A 22,485-nucleotide genomic window follows, 5' to 3' on the forward strand; every position below is an offset into this window, starting at 1 on the left:
TCATGGCTGCTTAGTGAGCAGCCCCAGTCTGGCTACAGGTTTCCCATCCATTGTGTATCCTAATCCACATACGGCATTAGTAAAATGTGAATTCTTGGTCATGAATAAGTTTATAACACCTCCTATATCTATTTAGAACCTTTATATAAACCTCCACCTCTCCTGCTTCCACAGTCTTGTTCTAAAATTGTCAGAAGGTGAGTACACTGCTGCCTGTTTTTTAAGTTAAAGGTTAAAATAATATGTAGGTTACCCTGTTCTGCACCAGTTACTGTTTTGTTATGCTTTGTCTTTAGCTATGTTTATTATACCAGTGAATGTGCAGTACTGTAAAGGAAGTCAAACAAAAAATCCCACTGTTAGTTCACTCTTACTCCTATCCCAGACACCCTGACTCCATGTATGACAGATTGAGATAGGTCCATATCAAATTAGGAACTCTATTCTTTATTATGTTGTCAGAGGCCATGTCTGCCCTCTAGTGCTCCCTTCTGGCCAAATATGGTTCTGGTGAGGCTATACTCAGTTTTCCATTTACTCAGGAACCCTTAAAAAGTTCACATTGCCAAGATATTTAAAACATTCCTCGTCTGGGGTCCAATTTATTAAGTCCTACACAAAACCTTACAAAAGAAAACTCACAAGGGCTTCCTCCTAGTTTCTACTGAGCTGACTCCCCAGGATCTGTCTTCCTTCTCTCCCAGCACCTCTTGCCTAGGGCTTGGCCTTCTCCAGCCGTAAACTAGGATCTTTCCACTCCTGACTCAAGGCACTGCAGGAGCCTTCTTAGCCCCTGCAGTGTCTGCAGACATTGGTTACCTACAGCTGTCTTCTCCTTTGTAAGGCCCAGGTGCCTTCCCTTTCGCCCAGTTGGGGAGCAGATAATCAGCCTAGGTCACTGGACCCCCCTTTCTCTTAAAGAGACCAGTCATTCAGTGACCTCTCCCCATCCCCAGAGTCTTCCTATGCCCAAAGTTAGGCTCTGTGATACTCTTTTTGTCAATTCTCCAGCCAAGGGGGCACTTCTGACAGGAAAAGATCTTGTAAATCTTTATTGATAGCCCCCATCTTGGCATCCACAGTGTGATCAAAGCTTGGCCAGCACTGTGTCTGGTGCACTTCATACAACTCCTATGGTCTTCAAGGGTTCTTGGCATGTCATAATTTATACCTTTCTGTATATTTTGAACATCCAGTCCTTGGGCTACCTGTGAAGTAAGTCAGCAAGGTCAGGCTGTGACTGGTTAAATTTATATAAAGCTATTTCACTACTCTTTGGGAGTTTTCCAAAATATGCATAACCCCCGTCAGCACTGAGAATGACCGTGACAATATCTAGCCTCCTCTTGGGGTTTCCAATTACTAAGGTCAGAATCACCTTGCCTCAAACTTTTGGGTTTCATTTAACCAACCCCCCATCCATTCTTCTTCCACCCACATTGTTATATGAGTAAGACCTCCCCTCTCAGCTCCACTGTGTCCTTTCACCACTTTCTCTTCTCCATGTTTTTGTTCTTCCATCACCAAAGCTGGGCAACTGATTCTCAGTCACAAGGTGGACCTCATGGTCTTACCCCCCTCCTTTTGCTGCTTCTTGGAGCTCTCCTCTTCCTCCCTCTGCCTCAGCTTCTGGCACATCTCTTTCTGCAACTACTCCTGTGTATCCTGAAGATGTGACTGTAGGGTAACAAATGCTTCAATGGACTTGAGTGACCTGCTTTCTTATTGGCTCAGAAGGCCTGTGACATTGTCTAGCTCGCTTTGCAGTCTGGTGACTTTATTAACCTGCTCAATGCACTTTCTCTCTCACTCAGCGAGTACATTGGTTTTGCATACATGTGGGGGTGCCTTATGTATTTTTTAATAATTTAAAAAAAATGTTTGGAAGTGGCTTCTTTGTGTTCCTCTGCATGTGTATGTCTAACTTTCTGTGCTTCTATTTGTGTGACTTGTCCTTATTACAGCTGATGTTCATGAGGTCCCTGTATGTATTTGCAAAATTGGCAAAGCCCTGTTAGGTAAAAATCTATATATGCCTTAACTTTCCCACAAACTCCAGTTTTCTACTCTTTGAATAAAGAGAGGGAATGGGTGGGTGGGGCAAGGTAGTCCGCAAACATGTGTGCCTTGCTTACCAAGTATGGGCTGTAACTTCTGCCTCATTGGTTGTAGGCACAAGGGCTAGATGCACTCTTGCAATCAGACCTTTTGACAAACTAGAAGAAGTGAGAAAGAAAGCAAGGCAGCTTTTTCTGAAGATCAGTGATGTGAGCAATTTGTTTTCATTTTAAACTAGTTAACTATCAGCCATGACGTATGTTTAGTTTGCAGCAGTGTGTATGTGTTTGTATCTGGGGGGATGTGTATAGCGCAATCCAAGATGTGACCACACCTCAGTAGACATACTTGTGCTAGTTTTACCTATGCTAGCACTGCTAAACATAGCACTGTAGATGTGGTGTGGGCTGTACAAACCCTCCTGGAATATGGCTGCAGATCTTTGCTGAAGCCCAGGCTGCCACCTCTACACTGCTATTTTTAGGCAAGCTAGGCAGGCCTGCCTACCCCTGTTGCAGTCACACCTTGGATTGCACACCCTTAGGCTATGTCTACAGTGCAAGGGTGTGATTGTAGCAAGATTCAGCTTATCTTACCTGCTTTAGCTGTAAATATTTTGCTCATGTAGCAAACTACAAACAGAAAATAATAAGCATCAACCCCTTATGTGTAAACTGCAAGTGAAACTGTGATTGTAGCAAGGGTAGGCGGACCTCATGCTAGCTTTAATTTAGCAGCATAGATAACAATAGTAGGCAGGGTGACACAGGCTTTATCACAGGCTAGCAAGCAACTGAGTATACAATGCAGGCTCCCTGGACTGCTTAAACTCAGATTGCTAGAATGCGCTACCATGTCTACACTACTATTGTTACCTGTGCTGGCTAGATTAACCCTGGCACAGTTCTGTCTACAATCATACCTTCACCTGCAGTGTAGACCTATGCAAAAGAGATTCATGCTTTTTGTTTTCTGAATGTCATTTGCTACATAAGCAAAATATTCACTGCTAAAGCATTTGATGAGCTGAATCTTACAGAAAGCCTTTTGTTTGTGTTTACAGTCTTACAAATACTAAAATGTCCATTCTGAAAGAGTTAGTTTGTTAGCAGAATGGAGATACTTTGTGATAAGAACAAGCAAAAATGTTATCAAATCCTTTTACCAAGAATAGTTTAAGCAAAGTGTGCATTAATTTACTCAACCCATCTCTTTACTCACAAGTTGAATAATGTCTCTCTCTGATAGAAATATACATTCGGTATTTACTGTTAATTTCTTTTAAAGTAGGATGTTTGTGTTTTTACTATACAATTATTTTGAAAAAACAAATATGAGTGTGTCTGCATACTTTGGGGTTTATCTACATTAATGTTATCAAAGCTGGGTGTAAAACATGGGGAAAAGGAGAGGGGGAATTGGGACCAGGGTGTGATAGGAAGGTAACCTGGGCACCCTTGCTACCAGTGATTCAGAAAGCAATACTTTTTCTCTGTGCCTTATAAAAACTAGTTTTAACAGGTGTCTGGGTTATAATGGAAAACTGCTACCTGATGATCACTGATAAAGCCCCTCTGAGAAGTTACAAGAGTGAAATCAATTGCCCCTTCAAGAAACTTTTCTCAGGAGTTTGGGACAGTTTAAGCAGCAGTCATATGACCCATGCCTCCTGCTTGTGTGGGTGGGGAGGCAGAGTGAGGGTAGCTGTCTTCAGCAGTATTACTGAGCATGTTCAGTCTGTGCAAGCATGATCAGAAAAAGCCAAGCAGCAGGTGGGGGGCACATGACCTTGCATGCCCTCCCACATACCTTGCCTCAACAGATGTCTGCAGTTTTCTTTTTCATTTGTCAGTGGGCAGCCACAACTAAGAATGTAGTTTTGTATTTTCAGTGCTTGTTTCTCTTCAATTATTCTGTGTGAACACACACTGGGGCATTTTAGTTAACATTTAGATTTATTTTTCTGTATTTTTTCCTTTGTACATATGCACATCTTTCTTCTTACATTTTATCTTTTCTCATACTTTTAGTTGAAGCTCTTTATGATTGCTAGGGTTGGCACTACATGTAAATTATTGGTTTAAAGGATCTGGCTCCTGAACTAAATCCTATTGGCTTCCTTCCCTAAAAAAGGTGGGCCTTGGGTGGGGTCATAGGATTTTAAAACAGCTTTCTGCTTTTGCATATTAGCTCTTTTATTCATTATTTTAGCTGCAGTTCTTTTTCATTGGTAGGGATGGCACTATAGGTCAGTCTGGTTTTGTGGTTCTGGGCTATACACCAAATCCTATTGGTTTCCCTCCATAGGGCCCTTGGGGAGGTCATAATGGCTTGGGCCAGGCCCATCTCCAATTATTCATATGGGATTATTTAGATTTACAAGTATCTATTTTAACAAACCTCTGCACATATTTTAAAATATCTCACTGTGTTTATGTTCTAGCTTTTTTCATGCATTTAGTTGGGCGTCTTTATAATTTCTAGAGATAGTGATACTTATCAGTCACTGGTTTAGGAGTTCCATCCATCCATCCATCCAATCCTGTTTTCCCTTCCTAAGTGAGGAGAGTCTTCCTGTTGGGGATCAGGAGTAGAAAGAGATTAGGACAGAACCTGAAGGGCAAAGGTTTAGGTCAGAACATCAGTTTTGGGATATCATCATTTCCTATGCTGCTGTTATTTCTGGTTAAGGCAAGACTTCTGGTGACATTGAGGAAGCTGGGATTCATCCCTCCTTCTATTATCCCTCAATCTCTTTGCCATTTAGTACTACAGTACAACTTGCAGGGCATAAAGCAATCTCTAACTAATTGAAGAAAACTTTGCCTGTGGGCAGATTACCCCATAACTGCCTACTGCAGGGTTTTTATACTACCAGCTGGTGCTGGCCTTGGGTCATACTGGCTGGGTCTGACCATGGGTCTGATCCAGTATGGCAATTCCTATGTCTGACCATTCCAAAATAAGATTCCTAGCCATTTCTTTAACAGATATAATAGAGATTAGAATTATTTTAAAAATGATAACTGTTGGATGAAAGTTCACACCCAGCTATTTAGCTATATATATATATATATATATATATATATATAGTATGAGTAGGAAATAAGTGTGAGAGAGTGAATAAAATGAACATTCTTTATTGGTTTCATAGTTAAAGTACTGAGATTTGTACTTAGAAACAGTATTTACAATCCTTCTACTTCACATGTAAATAACTAAATGTAGTTTACAAATCTATCACTAACTTTTCATGGTTCCACGGAATTTTCCACAATATTTTCTAACTTTGTCAGAGTAACTTATGAAAATGAGCTCCATTTGAAATTTTTCTTGAGAGGCTCACATTTCTGGGGCTCTCTCTCTCTCTCTTTTATAATAGCTCAAGGACAAGGCCATTTAAAAATGTAAAATGTCAACACAAAAACAATTATTCCCCATATTTCATCTTCACAAAAACTAGCTGACAGAACAGTCAAGTTCTGCTAGCTACTTCTATTCTCTGACACTGCCAGCCTGTCTGACCAGCATCACTCTTCACAGTGACCTTGGGGAGCCAGTGAGACAGGCATGGTAGCAGGGAATATATTTGAAAGCTAAATGTGGTAAGGGATTTGAGAGTCCTGTGATGAGAACCAGAGTTAGGAGGTGAAGTATGTTAAGGTGTTGTGCTGTGCAGATGTGGGTGCTTGGGGATAATTCCAGCTGTTGGGGGGATTTGGTGGTACAGGGAACACAGGAAAGGATAGCATCTTTGTGGGGGGTGGGACATGAGGTCCTAAAGAGAACATGTACATGACAAGCTATCAATATTGATATATTTAAAAAACAAACAAAAACCTACCAGCTTGGAAATCCCTCCAAATTAAAATAGAATAAAAAGTCAAGATTGTATTGACTTTTGCACTTATGCAACCTTAACTCTGACCATTATTTCATAATATATTCCCATCTTGTTACTACAATGACACCTTACACCATTTTTATTTCCTCTGTTGCATTGCTGTCACAATAGCTTCATATGCAAATGAAAAGAAACCATAAGACACTTGTGGTCTGAACCCCTGTATTTATCCCTTGTACGCTATTATGACAATCTTCGTACAAGAATGCCTTGTGAGGTATCATTTGAAACTCATAACTCACTGGTCAATATTGTCCTGATAAAATATGTCTAGTTTAAGTTAGGCATTAGTTGCATTTTACTTTTATTTTTCTTGTAATCAATTCTGACTTTTATGCCTCTTTATTAACTACAAAAGGATAGATTTTAAGTGAATATAAGTCAACTTGTTTTATTTTATCTAAACCAGTGTGTATGAATGGAAGTGTTTGGGATAACAGGATTTGTGCATATCATTTTTATTAATAAAATGATGGACTTTATATGCACTTGTATTGTCCAAGACAGAGCTGGGCAGTATAAGACATACATTTCTGGGGAAAGTCTGCAACTGGGAGTTTGCTGGTGTTGCTCTGTAGTGAGATTCAAGAGTGGCTGGCTGCAGCACTCCTACACTATAACTAGGAGTAACGTACAGGCTGGAGGCTGTGTGAGAGCAGAGCAGGAGTGGTAGCTCTCACAGAGAAGCGGTTTAAAAGGCACCCCAGGTTAGAGAGCTGAGGTGACACAGCTGTTCATCAGTCCATTGTATCCTGGGTATGTCACAACACAACCATGCTTCTTCCCACAAACATTGGTGCACCTCTTATTGCCATCTTGTGTGTCTCTCTCTTGAGAACACATGTTCAGCATTAAGGTTGTGAGTAATAGAGGAGGTATAATTGCTTCAATTATAGCTTATTCTTAATCATAACACAAGTTATACACATATATAGACTAATACTGTAAACAGGACCAATTTGCAGTCAGACTGGTGATATGCCTCTGTGACAGGGTGTAACAGGCCTTTATGGCCCCTTCTGCCACACCCTGCCCCAGGAAGCGGCAAGATGGGAGGAGAAGAGCAGCAAAGGTAGGTCTTCCAGGCCTACCTAGAGAGGCCTCACCAGGGCAGCCATCTTTGAAGCTAGAAAGCCTTGGTCCTCCAAGGGCTACAAACAGCAAATCAATGGCCAGCAGGCTCAGATAAAAGGAGATGTAGGGCCTTAGCCCATTAGTTCCTGACTGGGACCAGAAGAGTGAAGAAGAGAGCTCCTCTTTGGCCCAAGGAGCTTAACAAGAAGAGGTTATGGTTGGCTGAACTCCCACTAAGATTGCAGTGGGAGAAGAACCTGAGGATGTTGGTCCTGAGATGGGGCTGGAGATAAAAGGGCCCAATAGCAACAGTTGTTTGGATTTGGGCAGTATGTGGCTGTTGTGTATAGGGTTCCTGGGTTGGAACCTACTGGCCACAGGTAAAGTGTCAAACTCAAAAAGGGGGCAGGGCTGACTTGGGAGCCCAAACAAAGGGCTGAATTTAAAGGGCCCAGAGCTTGGCTGAAGACCCTAGTAAGGGCAAAGAGACTTATTTGCTGGACTGTTTAATATCCCAGACTAGATTTTGTGACTTGACTGGAGGGCCAAACCACTGAAGATCTGCCAAGATCAGTCAGCAGCCTGCAAGGGTCAGTGAAGGCAAGAAAAGGACTGTGATTCCTCATCCAGTTGCTTGGAAGCTTCAAGAGGTGAGTGCCTTTTTACAGGCCCTTTGTGATATCGCCCTTGTTATATGAGAAACAATAAAATGTGATTATAACATCTCAATTATATCATGCTATGCCTCAAATCAAAATCAGGTGGCCCACTTTTTACTAGTTTAAGAAGCATAGAAGTCAAACCTCCAGGCCCATCATCATGCTTGTTGTACGAGCGGTTTTCATTTGATTTCTACTGTGCACAGTGTTCTAAATACTATAGTTAAATAAGGTAGAACTAAGTCTCTAAATTGTATTAAAAGTAGAAGTCAATGAAAGTTACTACTTATATTTCAGAAGTGCCTGGAGGCCGCAATCAGTATCAGAGCCCCAGGTCCCAAGTCAGGTGCTTGAGAGATATGGAAAACTAATGTCCATGTTATGAGAGACGGGAGAACAAATGTAATGAAACTAAACATAACTCCAATTATTTGTAGTCTGTCTTTGAGACTTAAGGGGTTGATCAAGGGTTAGGAGTAAACAGGGGAAATTTAAAACGAAGAATTGGTAAAAATCAGTAACTTTGAAGAACAAGCCATCTTGTACAAAGTTCTTTAGCAAGAAAGTTCTAAATATCCTTTAAGATGAGTGTGTGTGTGAAGACACTTAACACACTTCACTGACTCATCCACATCTGTATTTGTTGATTCTTTTATCTGAATGATGTGCTAATGAGACTCAGCAGCAGGAAGGATCATCTTATCACAGGTCTAAATAGAAATGCATTTTCCTCCTATATGAATACTACTGTAAGTACCAAGAAAAATAGCAAGAATGGTTTCTGGTAGCTGTTCTATTTCCAGGCTTTTAAGACATGGAAACCTGCAAAATGTACAGAAATACCATTCATATAATATAGGCAAAGCCTACTCAAGTCCACCCTTATTTTCCTCTAGATATTGAAAAGTGTTTTAAGACTGATGTGCAAGTAACTACTACTGCATGACAGTAATGCTAAGGATCAGTTCCAGCTAATCAGTTCTGATTTAGACACAGAAGTGGAAGAGAATACCTATTAAAGAACAGTATATGTCTGTTTCTATTTGCCATATATAGCCTTTTTCAATGTACTCATTTGTCAGCCCCGCCTGCATGCACACCAGCACACCCCATTTGATAAATGGAAAGGACAATACATTAAGTTCAGAATAGAATGACTTTTCTATGTAGAAAATATGGCCTCTAACTCGCCTACTGACAAAAGATATCTAAATTCTATAAAAGCGGCAAAGAGTCCTGTGGCACCTTATAGACTAACAGACATATTGGAGCATAAGCTTTCGGGGGATGCATCTGAAGAAGTGGGTATTCACCTACGAAAGCTTATGCTCCAATACATCTGTTAGTCTTTAAAGTGCCACAGGACTCTTTACCGCTTTTACAGATCCAGACTAACACTGCTACCCCTCTGATACTAAATTCTATAGAGATAGGATTTTATTTTAAAGCCCATTAATGCCAATGGAAAGACAAAGATGATCCCTTTTTTCTTGTGCTCACTCAATCTCATACTAATTTTAAGAAGGGCATGAAAATATTAGAAAACTCTAGTAGAGCAGGCCCTTAAAGATTCAAAAGCAATTGGGACTTAACCTAGATTAACTGTAAATGACAGTTATTTTAGGATAGTAAAAATCCTGACTAGAATTGTCAAAACTTGGAGTTTGTTTTGTTGGAAATATGTTTTTAGTTCTGAATAGGAACTAAAGTAACTTTTTGAAATTTCCTGCAAAATGAAAATTCCAAAATTTTTCATCGGGGGGGGGAAATGTTTCAGAATGTTGAAATTTTTCAATTTATTTTATAAATGCTATAAGATACAAAAATAAAGGCATAAAATAAAACGTGAAATTTTTGAAACTCCAAAATTTTTCCTACACACAATTTTTCATTTCAAATTTTTTCAAAGGAAATTGTCCAAATTGATAGGATTTCTGTGAAAATTTTCAGTTTTAGATGAAAGGCTTTTCCCAACAAAAACTGTTTACCCAAAAGTTTTCTGTCCAGCTCTAATCATGGCTAATCTAATCACTGAGATGTGGTGGTAGAACAGTGATTATTTGTAGTTTAGTAGAACCTAGTGTTCACAATTGAAATCAGGGCCTCCTTATACTGGGCAAGGAAAGCAACATACGAGACCATTTTCTGTGCCAAAGCATTTACAACCTATGTAAACAAGGCAGGCAAAGTAAGAGGAAGGAAATATTACTATCTCCCTTTTAAAGATTAACTTTCTTGCCCAAGGTCTCCTAGAGAGTCTATGGCAATCCAAGAACTGAGCCTAGATCTTCTGCATTCCTGTCTCAGTGCCTTTGCCAAATGATCATCCTTCCTTTCTAGTAGCTCATAGGAGAAGGAAACAGGAGGCAGCAACAGGTGGAGTGGAAGGGGACTCAGGAGTCACTAGATAGGAAAGAAGAAGTAGGCACAGAAGAGGAGCTTCACTCCTCTTATTGGGCTCAATACAGGGATAATTGGATGACACAATGGCTTGTGACATACTGGAGCTCAGACTAGATCTAATGGGCCCTTCTGGACTTAACTTGTGTAAAAACTCCTTGGTGCAACAAAGCCCAGATGTGTTCACCTTAAAACATCCTCCAGAACCTCTTTAATTCAAGCCTTCCTGAGGAGGAGGGCTGAATTGGAGGGTCTTCCATGTCTGTAGTTGGGGCAGTCTTTTACAGTAATGGCTGATAATAGGTCTGCTTTGCCTTTTATTGTAATGTATATTTAATTCATTTATCTGAACTCACTACATGCTGGGGGGGGGAGACATTCCCAAGGTTGGGTCACTGAATTACAAACTGCACCAGGATCTTACTCATCTCAAAGCCTCTCTCTTTTGTGCATGTGTCCCCCTACACACTTCAAGCTACTTGCTTGCTTGCCACAGATCTACTCCTGGCAGCAAAGAAATCAAGTGAGTATCCTCTTTTCTCTAGTGCAGGGAATGAGAGCATCTCCTAGCGGATTCCTGCCTACCTAGTGCATTTTCCAAAGAAACAGTGTTGATTATTAGATTACTCTTGATTTTTTAAAAGTATAAAAAGGCTCTCCACTACCTTTTGGCATAAATTACAAAAAACAAATGAGCTAAAACTAGCAAACAACACTAGCAATAGCCATCAGCACCACTCCGCCCACAACAGAAGAGCCCTCACTCCCATTCAAACCCCAGCCACCTTCATACCCCTCCATCCTCAACATGCAAGGTATATCGGTCTTTCTGCATACATATGGATGGGTTAGTTCTCTTCTCTCAAGTATTTCAAAGTCCTGAGTCTGCGTCAGAAAAAGCTATTTAAAATAAATCATGCACTTCCACCATCCCTTCTTTCACAGTATTCAAGTATACAACTCTTTTAGATCTGCTCTGAGACTAATCTAATTGAGCTTTTACAAGACTGCCCTCTGCTGGTTTTATTAGTAATCTACAGAATCACATCCTTTGTACCTGGGAAAGGGAAGGCCCGGTTTGGCAAATGAAAACCTCTTCTCATGCATTGCTGTGCTGTCTCAGATGTGTTTGTGGAGGTTTGGACAGTTTGTTAAGATGAAACAATCTTCCTTGCACTTGGAGATAAAGAACTCAGTCCACTTAAATTATATATGAATCTGGGTACAAGCTTTCTTTGGTATTAGACTGAAATCAAACTTTCCCAGTCATAGGGTAGCAAGCATAGAGGGCTTTAAATCAGAAATAAATGAAGGCCACAGTAAGCTAGAAGGATGTAGTATACCAAACCCTCTCAGTGACCACAGATAGGGGCAGAGTTTGAAAGGCAACATTAAAAAAGCATCTGATAATGTGCATGCAAAACACAAAGTGTCTAATAGAGCTGAACAAAACTCTTATAGCAAAACTCACAACCCAGAGAAATGTGCCTGCTTTCAGGTTTTATTGCAAACATAACACTAGAGCCAAATTTGTAAAAGAGATTTTGGTAATTCTGGTCTGACTTCAAATGGCCCCGGGGTGACTAGTTTCAAGTGAAAACTAAACCATTCAAACCCAGTTGTACTCCCCCAGTCGGTTGGGTATGTACCCCTGTGTCATCTCTTGTACTTATATTGTAAGCTCTTTGGGGCAGGGATAGTCTTTTTGTTCTGTGTTTGTACAGTGCCTAGCACAGTGAAGTCCTGCTTCAGGACTAAGGCTCCTAGACACTACAATTAAACAAAAATATGGTTAAGCTCAAAACTACAAGTCCAAGTGAGCTGAAACAATAGTCCAGAAAGCTCTCTTGCTAACCTCTAGTTTCTACACGGCTGTTTAAAGCATGGAAGAGAATCCTAAAGAACTCTACCATTGACTGATTTGGGTTTTAGAGCATCCAACTGGAATGTTGGTAGAGGATGATATCCTGGAAAAATCAGATGGGAAAAGGCAGAATGGATACTTTTGACACTACATATGCCACCAAAGACTATGGGTTAATACAAGGAAAACAAGAAAGCAGAGGGGACTTCATAATAAGGGTGTGTTTTAGAGTCTGAATATCACAGAATAGGAGAGAAGAGGAAATACTGTTAATCTCGATATTTAAAATCTTGAAGATTTTTAGCCACCAAGGATATGTCTACACTGCAGCTGGGACTGAGCCACCCAGGCTAGGTAGACAGACTTCTGCTAGCAGGGCTCGAGGTAGTGGCCTTAAGAGTGTGGACCCTGCAGTTTGGGCTAGAGTGTGGGCTCTGAAGCCCACAGCTATTTTAATTGCGCTAGCCCAAGCTTTTCCAGCACAAGTCTCTCTCTGTGGCCTGAAAGGATGTAGACATACCCCAAGACGTCTGACATTTTTAATTCTAGTTGAAGACATTTGATCACAAACTAACTGAATTTAAGATGCAAAGAAGGGGAAGAGTAGCAAGTAATGATATTCTAACATGAGATTTCTGTAAAGCAAACTGTCGTTATAATGGAGAAAGGCATGGGGCAGCATAAAATAAAAGTATAGGTGGAGAAGGGAGGGGGAAATGGAAAGTCTAAAGAAAACAATTTGATCAGAGAATCTAGTGATTTTTAAATTTGGGATTAAGCCAAGGAGGGGTAGATTTAGGCTCCGTGATTGATTAATGGAAGTTTTAAACAATCCATCTCTCTATTAGTGCTTTCTGTAGTGTATCATTGTAGTAATAATGCTCAGGACACTCTGAATACTTAATAGGTTTGGGGAAAATTACTGAAGGAAATAATGCCAACTGGAAGGATGATAGGCAATTCCAAACATAGCAAGTCAGTTCTCATCAGGGGATTTTGCAGGACAGCACCACACTATCACTGAGTATTTGAAGGAAAAAACAAATGGGAACAGGTTAAGATCAAGACTGACTGACTTACTCCTCATGGGAAAACTTGACATGGTATTAATTTCTTTGTAAGAGACAGCATGAAAAGGTAGAGGCAATATATTCAGAAGAAAAGTTAGGTGCAGAGTATTACCATGTTAATGGCATTGAATCAACCCCACTATGTCAGGCCCATTTTAACAATGCCTTCTCTACAATCTTTAGTATTTGGGGGCATAATCTGTGTGCAAGACAATACACCCAATAGTTTAGTCCTAAGATCAAAAGTTGCAGCTCCAAACTACACACTAACAATATCCCTGTGCAATGTAAACTGCTATGAACATGGACTTTAGACATATTATGCATTTTTAACTGGTATTTCATAGGAAATAAGCATTTTGGCAGGTAAGGGGGGAAAAAAAAGTCCTTTCTCATTCAATTTGTGATTGTCATTTAATATCTGGAGCAGACAACATAACTCTTTACACTGGCATACCAAATCCTCTTTCGTGGTAGCCTGCTTTTTGTTTTTGGCATGCTGGATAATAAAAAAAAAGTATAATATGCTGCCAAAAGTCACCAGCCAATTTCAGAATTAATTTTAAAGCAGTTATCTTGACTGCACAGCAGCAGGGGGTAGTGCGACCACTTCATGCTCTGCTAGCAAGAATGTCTGTTTGGGGAGCTGGGGGGGCTTGGTCAACAAACCAACTTGCATTCAGATTTGGATAAAGCTTTTTTAAAATTGAATTTTACAGATTATCTTCTAAATACATTGAATTACCTTATGTATAGTTTTTCCAGGAGTATATATTGTATGTCGCACAAAAGTCACCATTCACGGTCATGTGGTTAAATAAAATTGAATTATTTGCTACCAATTTTTGTGTACCGGAACTTTCAACTTCACACATCACCTGTGCTCTATTTCTTTTGGTAATAATACCTTCATTATCCCATTAATTACTATTTACAGCAACCTCCTTAGTGTACATAGCTCTTTAGAGGATGTTTAACCCTTATGGCAGACTGACAGACCAGTTTTTCCCACTCCCCCTCCCCTATGGAAATAAAATGCTTTGTAATTATTACCCCCCCCCCCCAAAAAAAAAGACTTGTTTGCAGAAACAGTGATCAAAATGAATTGAGGATTAAACCTGTGTGGTACTCAACGGTCTATGAAAATGAACAGGTAACACACTTGAGGTGAGACTAGATGATCATGATTGCTTTTGACCTTGGAATCTATGATTTGGCAGTATGACAGAGGCAATGCAATTGTGTGGGTAGGACAATGGACAGACTCAAGAGACCACAGTTCTGTTCCTGGCTCTACCATTTACCTGTTTGACCTTGGCCTTTTTGTGCCTGCTTGTTCCAACCCTCTTTCTATTTTGGTTGTTAGCTCTTCAGGGCTGTGACTGACTGACTGTACAGCATCTGGCTATGATCTAGTTTGGGGCATCTAGGTGCCGCTCTAGAAAATAATAATGACCTGATCCTGCACCAGGATCTGCTAATCTGACTCCACCAAAGTCATTTGGATCTCTCCAGACACACAAGGATCCATGCTAGCACTGCCTAACACAGGACTGGTGCCTAAAACAATAGTAGGCATAAGAGATCCAAAGAAACTCCTTATGTTACTGAGAGAGGTGGCTACTGTTGTAGGGAATTTAATATAAAAATACTTGAGCAGATGGTGGAGTGCTTGGTTGTTTGAGGAGTTTTTTCCTTTCCAAATTGCACTTCGTCCCCATCTAATGTCCAGCAACCATGACATTTTCTTCCCAGGAGAAGGTAGGTCAGGCCTCCAAAGCCCAGAGGACAAAGAGATACAGGAATAGAATCTGTGTAATGGTTGCTGGAGGCTACCATGGAAAAACAAAAAAAGCAAGAATAGGAGTACTTGTGGCACCTTAGAGACTAACCAATTTATTTGAGCATAAGCTTCGTGAGCTACAGCTCACTTCATCGGATGTATACTGTGGAAAGTACAGAAGACGTTTTTATAATCACCCATTTTTTCATGGTTTGTGTGTATAAAAACATCGTCTGTACTTTCCACAGTATACATCTGATGAAGTGAGCTGTAGCTCACGAAAGCTTATGCTCAAATAAATTGGTTAGTCTCTAAGGTGCCACAAGTACTTCTTTTCTTTTTGCGAATACAGACTAACAGGGCTGTTACTCTAAAAAAAGCAAGCAACCCCAAGTGCCCCCGCCCCATTTTGCTAGGCACTATACAGACCTTTTAGATTTTGGCCTGGAAGAGAGCTTCAGTTACACTGAAGTGTTCAGAAGTAATGTCAAATACAGCTAACAAATATTTATATGTATTTATACTTAGTGCCATACAGCAGGAGTCACTTCTTTCATTAAACAGATTCAATGGGGCTGGTTTCAGTCCTCTGCCCCTTCCCATAAAATGGAGCATTTGCCAGGCTTTCAGCCTTCCAGGGTCCAAAAGGCAGCTAAAGCTTGCCCTTGGTAGCATTAATCTATTAGCTCAAATTGCTTGTAGTCAAACCCTATTTTCTACTGTCCTGACTACCCACAAATATCACCCACATGAGGCAAACTTCAACTAGGACATGGAGGATATAAACATCACAATCTTCTGAACTTTAGAGAGACTTTAGAAGAAGTGCTTCTTAAGAGCCAAGCCGTCCTATGACAGGTTGGAAGGCTCTGGTATCGTCAGGGACTACCCTGCCATGGCAGACATCCCTTCCTCCACACAGCTACAACCATACGGTCACATGTATCTGACTTAACCTTCCTGAATGTTAGCTTTATAAATAGCTATATTTGGGAGCTCCAGGCAGTCTGTAAAAATGAGTAATTATACCTTGAAACTAAGCTGTAACTAGACCTAGCCAGTTTCAGTAGGAGAGGATAATTTTAGACACTTGTAAGGTGGTACCTGGAGGCAATTACATGACTTGAAACTATCAACAGCTGTAGGAGCCTAATATTCTTTTCATCTCAATCTTAAAGGTCATCTGTGTTTCACTTATTTAATTTCAGTTTTCTAGGAAGCCTGAGGCATTCAGCTCTATTGCTGGGACTTTCCATGCTGACCTTCTGTTCCTACCCATACAAGAATTTTAGAATCAAGTTTTATTTATGGAAAAAAGACTAATGATAGAACACTAATACAGAATTGATCAGCAAAACTCCTCTTTTTATTGTTTATTTCCAGTATAGTTGATGACACAGAGCAGACACACAAATTATTGTAATCATCTGTCTTTAGGAGGATTGAGTTTCTTGCGTCTTCTGTGATACCTGGAAGAAAAAAATTGCAATGATGATAATTTGGTACGTCGTCTTGGATTTTCCTGTCAGGATTTGTTTGTAACCAGTAGGCTACAGCCTACATATTAATAGAGCTATAAAAAGATACACAAGAGCTACTCAACACTTTTTTTTCTGTTCACAAGGCGTTACCTACATAAAGAACACTGCCCTATTTACTGCTGCATGAACAAGTACACAATACAACCAACTTGAAAATTCACATCTGAATTTTGTATCTACTTTAGTTACAACCACCACCAAGATTATTAAAAGCAATTGGCAAATAAAACTTCAGGTTTTCCAAGCTTATTTACTCTATGCACTTGACAGCACTTTGGATAAAATTCATTTCACTAGATGGTCAGCTTCTCCCTTGCTTAAAAGGGTCCTCAAACATCAAGAAAATAAAAAAATGACCTGATCCTTCATCAGGATCTGCTCAGATGAGTCCACCAATGACTCCCTCCCACTTTCTAAAAGCTTTAAAAAAACAAAACAGTTTGGCCTAACTGGTATCTTTTTAATAGTCAATTCAACTAAAAATTCAAAAATTCACTTTCAACTAAAACTAACACCACACTAGATCAGAAGAAGATATCCCTGATTTCATATACAAGGAAACAAAATTTTGTTGCTTATTGTGAAAGAGCAGTTTTTTCAACTGGAACAAGTTTCTACAACCAGTTCCTCCTCATCTAGTCCCACATGCTTTTTCTTATATAATTGCAATCATTCAGGGAAGAATTCAGCTCTTCAGTTCTCTGTTAGTTTCAGCTAACTTAAAGTGTTATGAAGCCACTTTTTAGAAAGGACTCATGACAGAGACTAAAACAAGCTTTGTTTCCACTGGCACAGCTGAACATAGATAATGCTTAAAGTGGAAGTACCTTTATCAGGAGTGCTTCCTCCTCACAAATCTTACCTTTTTAAGAGACTGCAAATATAAGAGCTAACAATGTTTCCCTATCACAGGCCCTTTCAAACAAGGAGCATCCAGTGTTTTTCACAGTAACTTAAGACTAAAAGCAATTACTACTGTGAAGGATTCTAGAAAGTTATCACTGGAGAAGGTAAGTATTCAAAAGGGGGTAGAGAATGCTGAGAATTTTATTTCCCAAGGGCTATAAGTCTCTGAAGAGAAAATAATTTGACCAAAGTGGGAAAACTGAGGTCACTAACTAAGGTCTTGTCTACACTACGGACATATTACCAAGCTTATCACCACTGCTAATATTGGTGTAACTCCACTGTTGTTCGTCATGGTGGAAGCCCTAGTGTAGACTGCCACTGGTAAGCACCATGTCATCTAACGCTGCTCAGAGCGGGTCTAATCTACAACAGAGATACTAGGCAGAATCTAATGTTCTTGGTCAAAAGGTACTTTACATAATAAATTGGTTTCATAGTGAGACATTAACGAAGAATATCAGAATCATCATCTAATCAATCAGATGAAGAAAAATCTCCCTTGACATTACTATACAATACTCTTTTTGGTGAGATTCTAAGACAGTATCTCCAGTGAAAATTCCTTAAGGAATTTATCCCTACATAAGTATTTTACATAACACTTAAATTTAACAGTTTGATGCTAACATTACTGTGTTGTACCTAATGAGTTTCAGTAGGGGTGAATTTAGCCCATGTTATTTATTCCTCTTTCTTTTCAACCCCCCAAAGAACAAATACTTCAGAAAAGACACTTACTGTCCCACAGGGTACCAGCGATGTTTTGTTGTATAAAACATTTTGCTGAGCTCCTCAAATGTAGGACCTTTGCTATTCTTTAGCTCCTTCACTTCCAATCTGGATTTCAGCACTTGATCATGTGTTTCTTCTTTGTTATCCACTGGATCTGGTCGAGGTATGGGCTACAAAATCATCAGTAATGAGCACATTACTTTAGTAAGCTTTTAGTATTCTTTAACTCTAATTAAAACATTTAAACACTTCTCTGAACTGTTCGCAATCCAATCACTGTAGTATTTTACTAGTGCATAAGAATTAGAAAGTGAAACTGTCTCTAAACAAAAAGTCTATCTAGTCTGTTTTATCTTATGCAAGCTGAGTAAGTGCAAAGAATACAAAGGGCACAAATGATGGAAAGAAAATTAATTTCTCAAAATTTAAGGTTTTAGAGGCAGGTTAGGCTCCCACAGACTGCCAGATTTGCTTTGATTTAAATCAATCCACTCTGTGCTTGTCCTACTCTGGTTGGAATCTCTTTCCCAGAATTATATCTCCCATGCCTACATGGGAATCTATTTGCATCCCCTGCAGGTGAATCTCTCCTGTGGAACTATAGCACAGAGATATGAACTGACTGGTCCAAGACCACACAGGAGTGAGTGGCAGTCATAAGGAGAACCCAGATCTGTTCTATTCAGATTCATATACTGCACGCATCTTCATGGTATATTTTCCCTGCTTCCACTAACAGTTTGAACTACCTCTAGATAGTAGCCAAATTCATTATAAATTTATATCACAATATTCTGGCTATGTTATCCAGTGTACTGAGACACTTTGTAAGAGCTAAAAAAGGGATAGCTCAAAAGAACATTATTGGCCAAATTAAAGATTGTCTGTGCTTTCAAGCAAACAGGAAACATAGTTGTGCAATCTGTATATACCTGTGTGTGCTCATATGGAATTTCAATGGAAGGATGGTAGCAGACAATTGTCCTTCCATCTGATGTCATGGAAAGTTCCACTTTACTATAAAAGATGAAAAAATTATCTAGATCAGTTGTATCCCCGTATTCCAATAAAGTCCACCCTCTTGCTCAGGTGAGAGCACTCCGGAAGAGACATGAGTCAGATTGGCTGACCAAGAAACCGGTGGAAAGTCTAGGGATTTCTGTGCACAAGTTGTCTTTTGAACTTTAGACAGCAATCTCGAAAATTTTACTACGTGATTTAGCAGCCTAAGAACCACAAACTTTCAATGGGACTTAAGACTCCTGAGTCACTTAGACATCTTTGAAAATTGTACCCACTACCAGGGTTAAGTACATAAGATTTCCAGATAGTTTCCTCATTGTATTTTGTATCTTGTTTGTTTTTTTGAAAATATTTGGAAACTAGGCTTAAAATGTCTACAAGATACCTAGAAGCCAGAAATAAAGCACGAAAGACGATGGCAACTAACCCCTCTCAATGAATTTCAGGGCCAATGCCCTACAGAAGTGTCCAGCACCTCTAATCCACTGGGCAGGAAAGGGAGCTGGGATTTCTACCAAGTGCGAGGCCCTACCAGTCAGCTTCTACCTAGTAAGCATGATAAATGTGTAGCTCCACCAAACTCATTTTGCTGGAAGAGATGAGGCTTGTCTCATCTTCCCTGGAGAGCCTGTTAGCGTCTAGGAGGTGAGAGGGTCTACACTATTCTACCCTCCCTTCCCCATCTTTTTTAGATTTCTACCCAGTAAAGAACTCCAGTAACGGATTATGTTGCTACTCAACTTTCCCAAGCAGCTGCATGACAGTGCCATGACTTTTGTCGAAGTACTGAAAAGCAGCCATGCTCTTTAATTTCACCAGGCTTCTTGACAAACCTATGAATATCAGCAGAGGCATGACAGCCCTTTGTCTATAGATTGAGGAAGACAACACTGCATTGATTTTTCCCTTGATTCACATTTGGAACATTAGTTTCACAAGCCTTATGTCTAGAAACAAGGCTATTCTTCAGAAAATGGCTAGATCCAAAACTTGCAAAAGGAATAATTGGCATAAATAAAACAGCAAGACTAACAGCTGGTAGGGCAATTACTCCAATATGTATCCCTGAAGCTATGGGTCAAATGAAGTCCATAGTGGGTCAAAATAGATTTAACTGTGTACCAGTTATAGTCTTCTGGAAGAACTGAATATGTAGATTTATGGCGAGTACAATGCATTGCTCCAGCTGCAAAGATGAGAAAAAACACCAATGAGAACAAATGAAACTGCAGCAGAAATAACTTTACACCTGCATTCCGTTATCTCAAACGTGAGTGAGCTCAACCAGAAATGCACATTTAGTTTAAGTTTAACCAATCCATTTAGAAAGTGTCTGGAATATCATGCCAATATTTCAATCCTATTATAATACATATTTCTAAAACTGCAACTGGCCCAGTATCTGGGTGCTATCCCAGTGTTATCCAGGTACAATTCTTAAGAAGTTGCAAAAAACCCACACCATATGAAACTGGCCAAGCACACAACTCCTAAAGTAAGTTTCTTACACAGTGAAATAAGAACACTGCTATACTAGAAGGTTGCATTACTTCGTTGCTTCTGTAGGCCAAACTTGCACTCAATTACAGAAAGTCCCATCTTAAGCTGCTGCCTGTTGCAAGCGTGTGTACAGGAGCGATGACAGGAACCATGAGGGAGGCAGAAATAGGGATCGGGGAGGTGGGGGTTACATTCCCCAGCCCCTGCTCATAGAGCTGCCTTGCCCTTTACTCTCTAGTTACTCAGCCTATGCCTCCGTCGTCTTCTCACCTGATCCCAGAGGTTGACCCCTTGCCCAAAGCCCTGGCTGGGAATCAGTTCCCCCAAACACAGGACCTGCCTTTCTCCTTCCAGGCAATTTTTGCAGAGGTGGAGCTGAAACCCTAGGGTTTTTTATAGACAGTCTCTACCCTGCCCCCACACTTCTAGTCCCTGATTTTTCCATCTCTACTTCCCCCATTCCTGGTCCCTGCTTCCTCACCACCATAACTCCCAACCCCCTGCCTCTCAACCCCCAGGTCCCTGCTCTCCCCTGCCACCCCAGTACCTGCTGCTTTCCCCAACCCAACTCCTCCCTGCTCCATGTCTGTTTCTCCCTGACACCCAAAACTCCTTCCTTTAAAACCCTTACTTTTCTTATACTCAAGGCTACAGACAATCTCCCCATGCAAGTTAAGATACTGCCTCTGATATGACACAGCAGGGGGCACTGCAGAGATTCCTCTGCCTGCAGTACTAGGCAGTCTGATTTTCCTGTAAAGCTGGCTGTCCTGGTTTTCTGATTTTCACCAAAATCAGTATGATTCTGCCCACTGATGCCTAGAACATTCCCTGAAATGTTGGAATTGATCAGATGCAGTGTTCAAAAACTATCACGTTACATACAGACAAACAGAAATGCCAGAAAGTTACGTAGAACCTTGCTTTGCCAGGCTAACAGATATACAGAATGAGAAATTATGAATACAAAGACTGTTATCCATGACATCCAATTCCAAAAATGCTTTCATGTTTCATGGAATTGCAGCATCTTCAGGCCCAAAACTGTATGGGGTTTTAGTTCAACAGTAATTCATGAGCTCATGCATTATTTTTGGGTTCTGGCCAGATCACAGGGTAGTAAACGCATACATTTTACAGCTATCTTATGATGTACTCTTCCACGTGTGGGTTGGATTTTTTTTAAAATACTTGAGTTTCAGTGTGTCTCCACTTTGAGGATGATTTTATCAAGAAGCATGTGTAATAGTAACCTGAACTGACATTTATGGGTTTTTTTAAACTGATATTTTTCAGGGATTTGTTAGGATGATATGCATATCTTTGTAAGAAATTAGGCTCAAGAACTCCAAACTCATTTCTGATATCTGAAAGGGATCATAAAAATAATTAGTCTGGGTACAGTTCTTGTAATGTTCCATTATTTTACTATTTACTACAAGCGTGGATATTGTTAACTATTAATACTCCATTGCTTATGGCAGAAACACCACAAGTATCTTACGTCCCACATATTTCACAAGAACAGGCACAGAAACCTAAAGCTAGGCCAAGTCTACAACAAGTTTTACTGGCAAAACTCTACATTTGTTGGCACTGCCTAGTGTTCATTCACACTTAAGCTTCAGCGTGGTGAGAGATTTTATTACCACTGGTTTCAGAGTAACAGCCGTGTTAGTCTGTATTTGCAAAAAGAAAAGGAGTACTTGAGGCACCTTAGAGACTAACCAATTTATCTGAGCATGAGCTTTCGTGAGCTACAGCTCACTTCATCGGATGTAGCTCACGAAAGCTCATGCTCAAATAAATTGGTTAGTCTCTAAGGTGCCACAAGTCCTCCTTTTCTTTTTATTACCACTACACTTCAAGCTCTGAATTACATTCACAGGAAACAATAAGGAGTTTTGGAAGCAGAAAACCCAGAATCAGTACAACTGACAGAATGTTTTTCTTCCAACTTTTGCTTTC

At 40.1% G+C, this 22,485-nt stretch overlaps 1 protein-coding gene across 3 annotated transcripts in view; it reads right to left on the minus strand.

Moving 5' to 3' along the window:
- Positions 1-16,156: 16,156 nt before the first annotated feature.
- The window catches only part of MRPL42 (mitochondrial ribosomal protein L42), a 54,401-nt gene continuing 48,072 nt past the window's right edge, over positions 16,157-22,485 (minus strand). For all 3 annotated transcript variants that reach the window (XM_073327546.1, XM_073327548.1, XM_073327547.1), the window contains 4 exons: positions 20,140-20,203; positions 18,927-19,011; positions 18,001-18,164; positions 16,157-16,281 (listed from right to left, as the gene is read on the minus strand). In XM_073327546.1, the coding sequence (XP_073183647.1) occupies positions 16,236-16,281; positions 18,001-18,164; positions 18,927-19,011; positions 20,140-20,203 (359 nt within the window). In that variant the 3' untranslated portion in view covers positions 16,157-16,235. The remainder of the gene's footprint in view (positions 16,282-18,000; positions 18,165-18,926; positions 19,012-20,139; positions 20,204-22,485) is intronic.

The sequence above is a fragment of the Lepidochelys kempii genome, chromosome 1, assembly GCF_965140265.1.
Source record: "Lepidochelys kempii isolate rLepKem1 chromosome 1, rLepKem1.hap2, whole genome shotgun sequence".
In the NCBI taxonomy this organism is placed as follows: Eukaryota; Metazoa; Chordata; order Testudines; family Cheloniidae; genus Lepidochelys; species Lepidochelys kempii.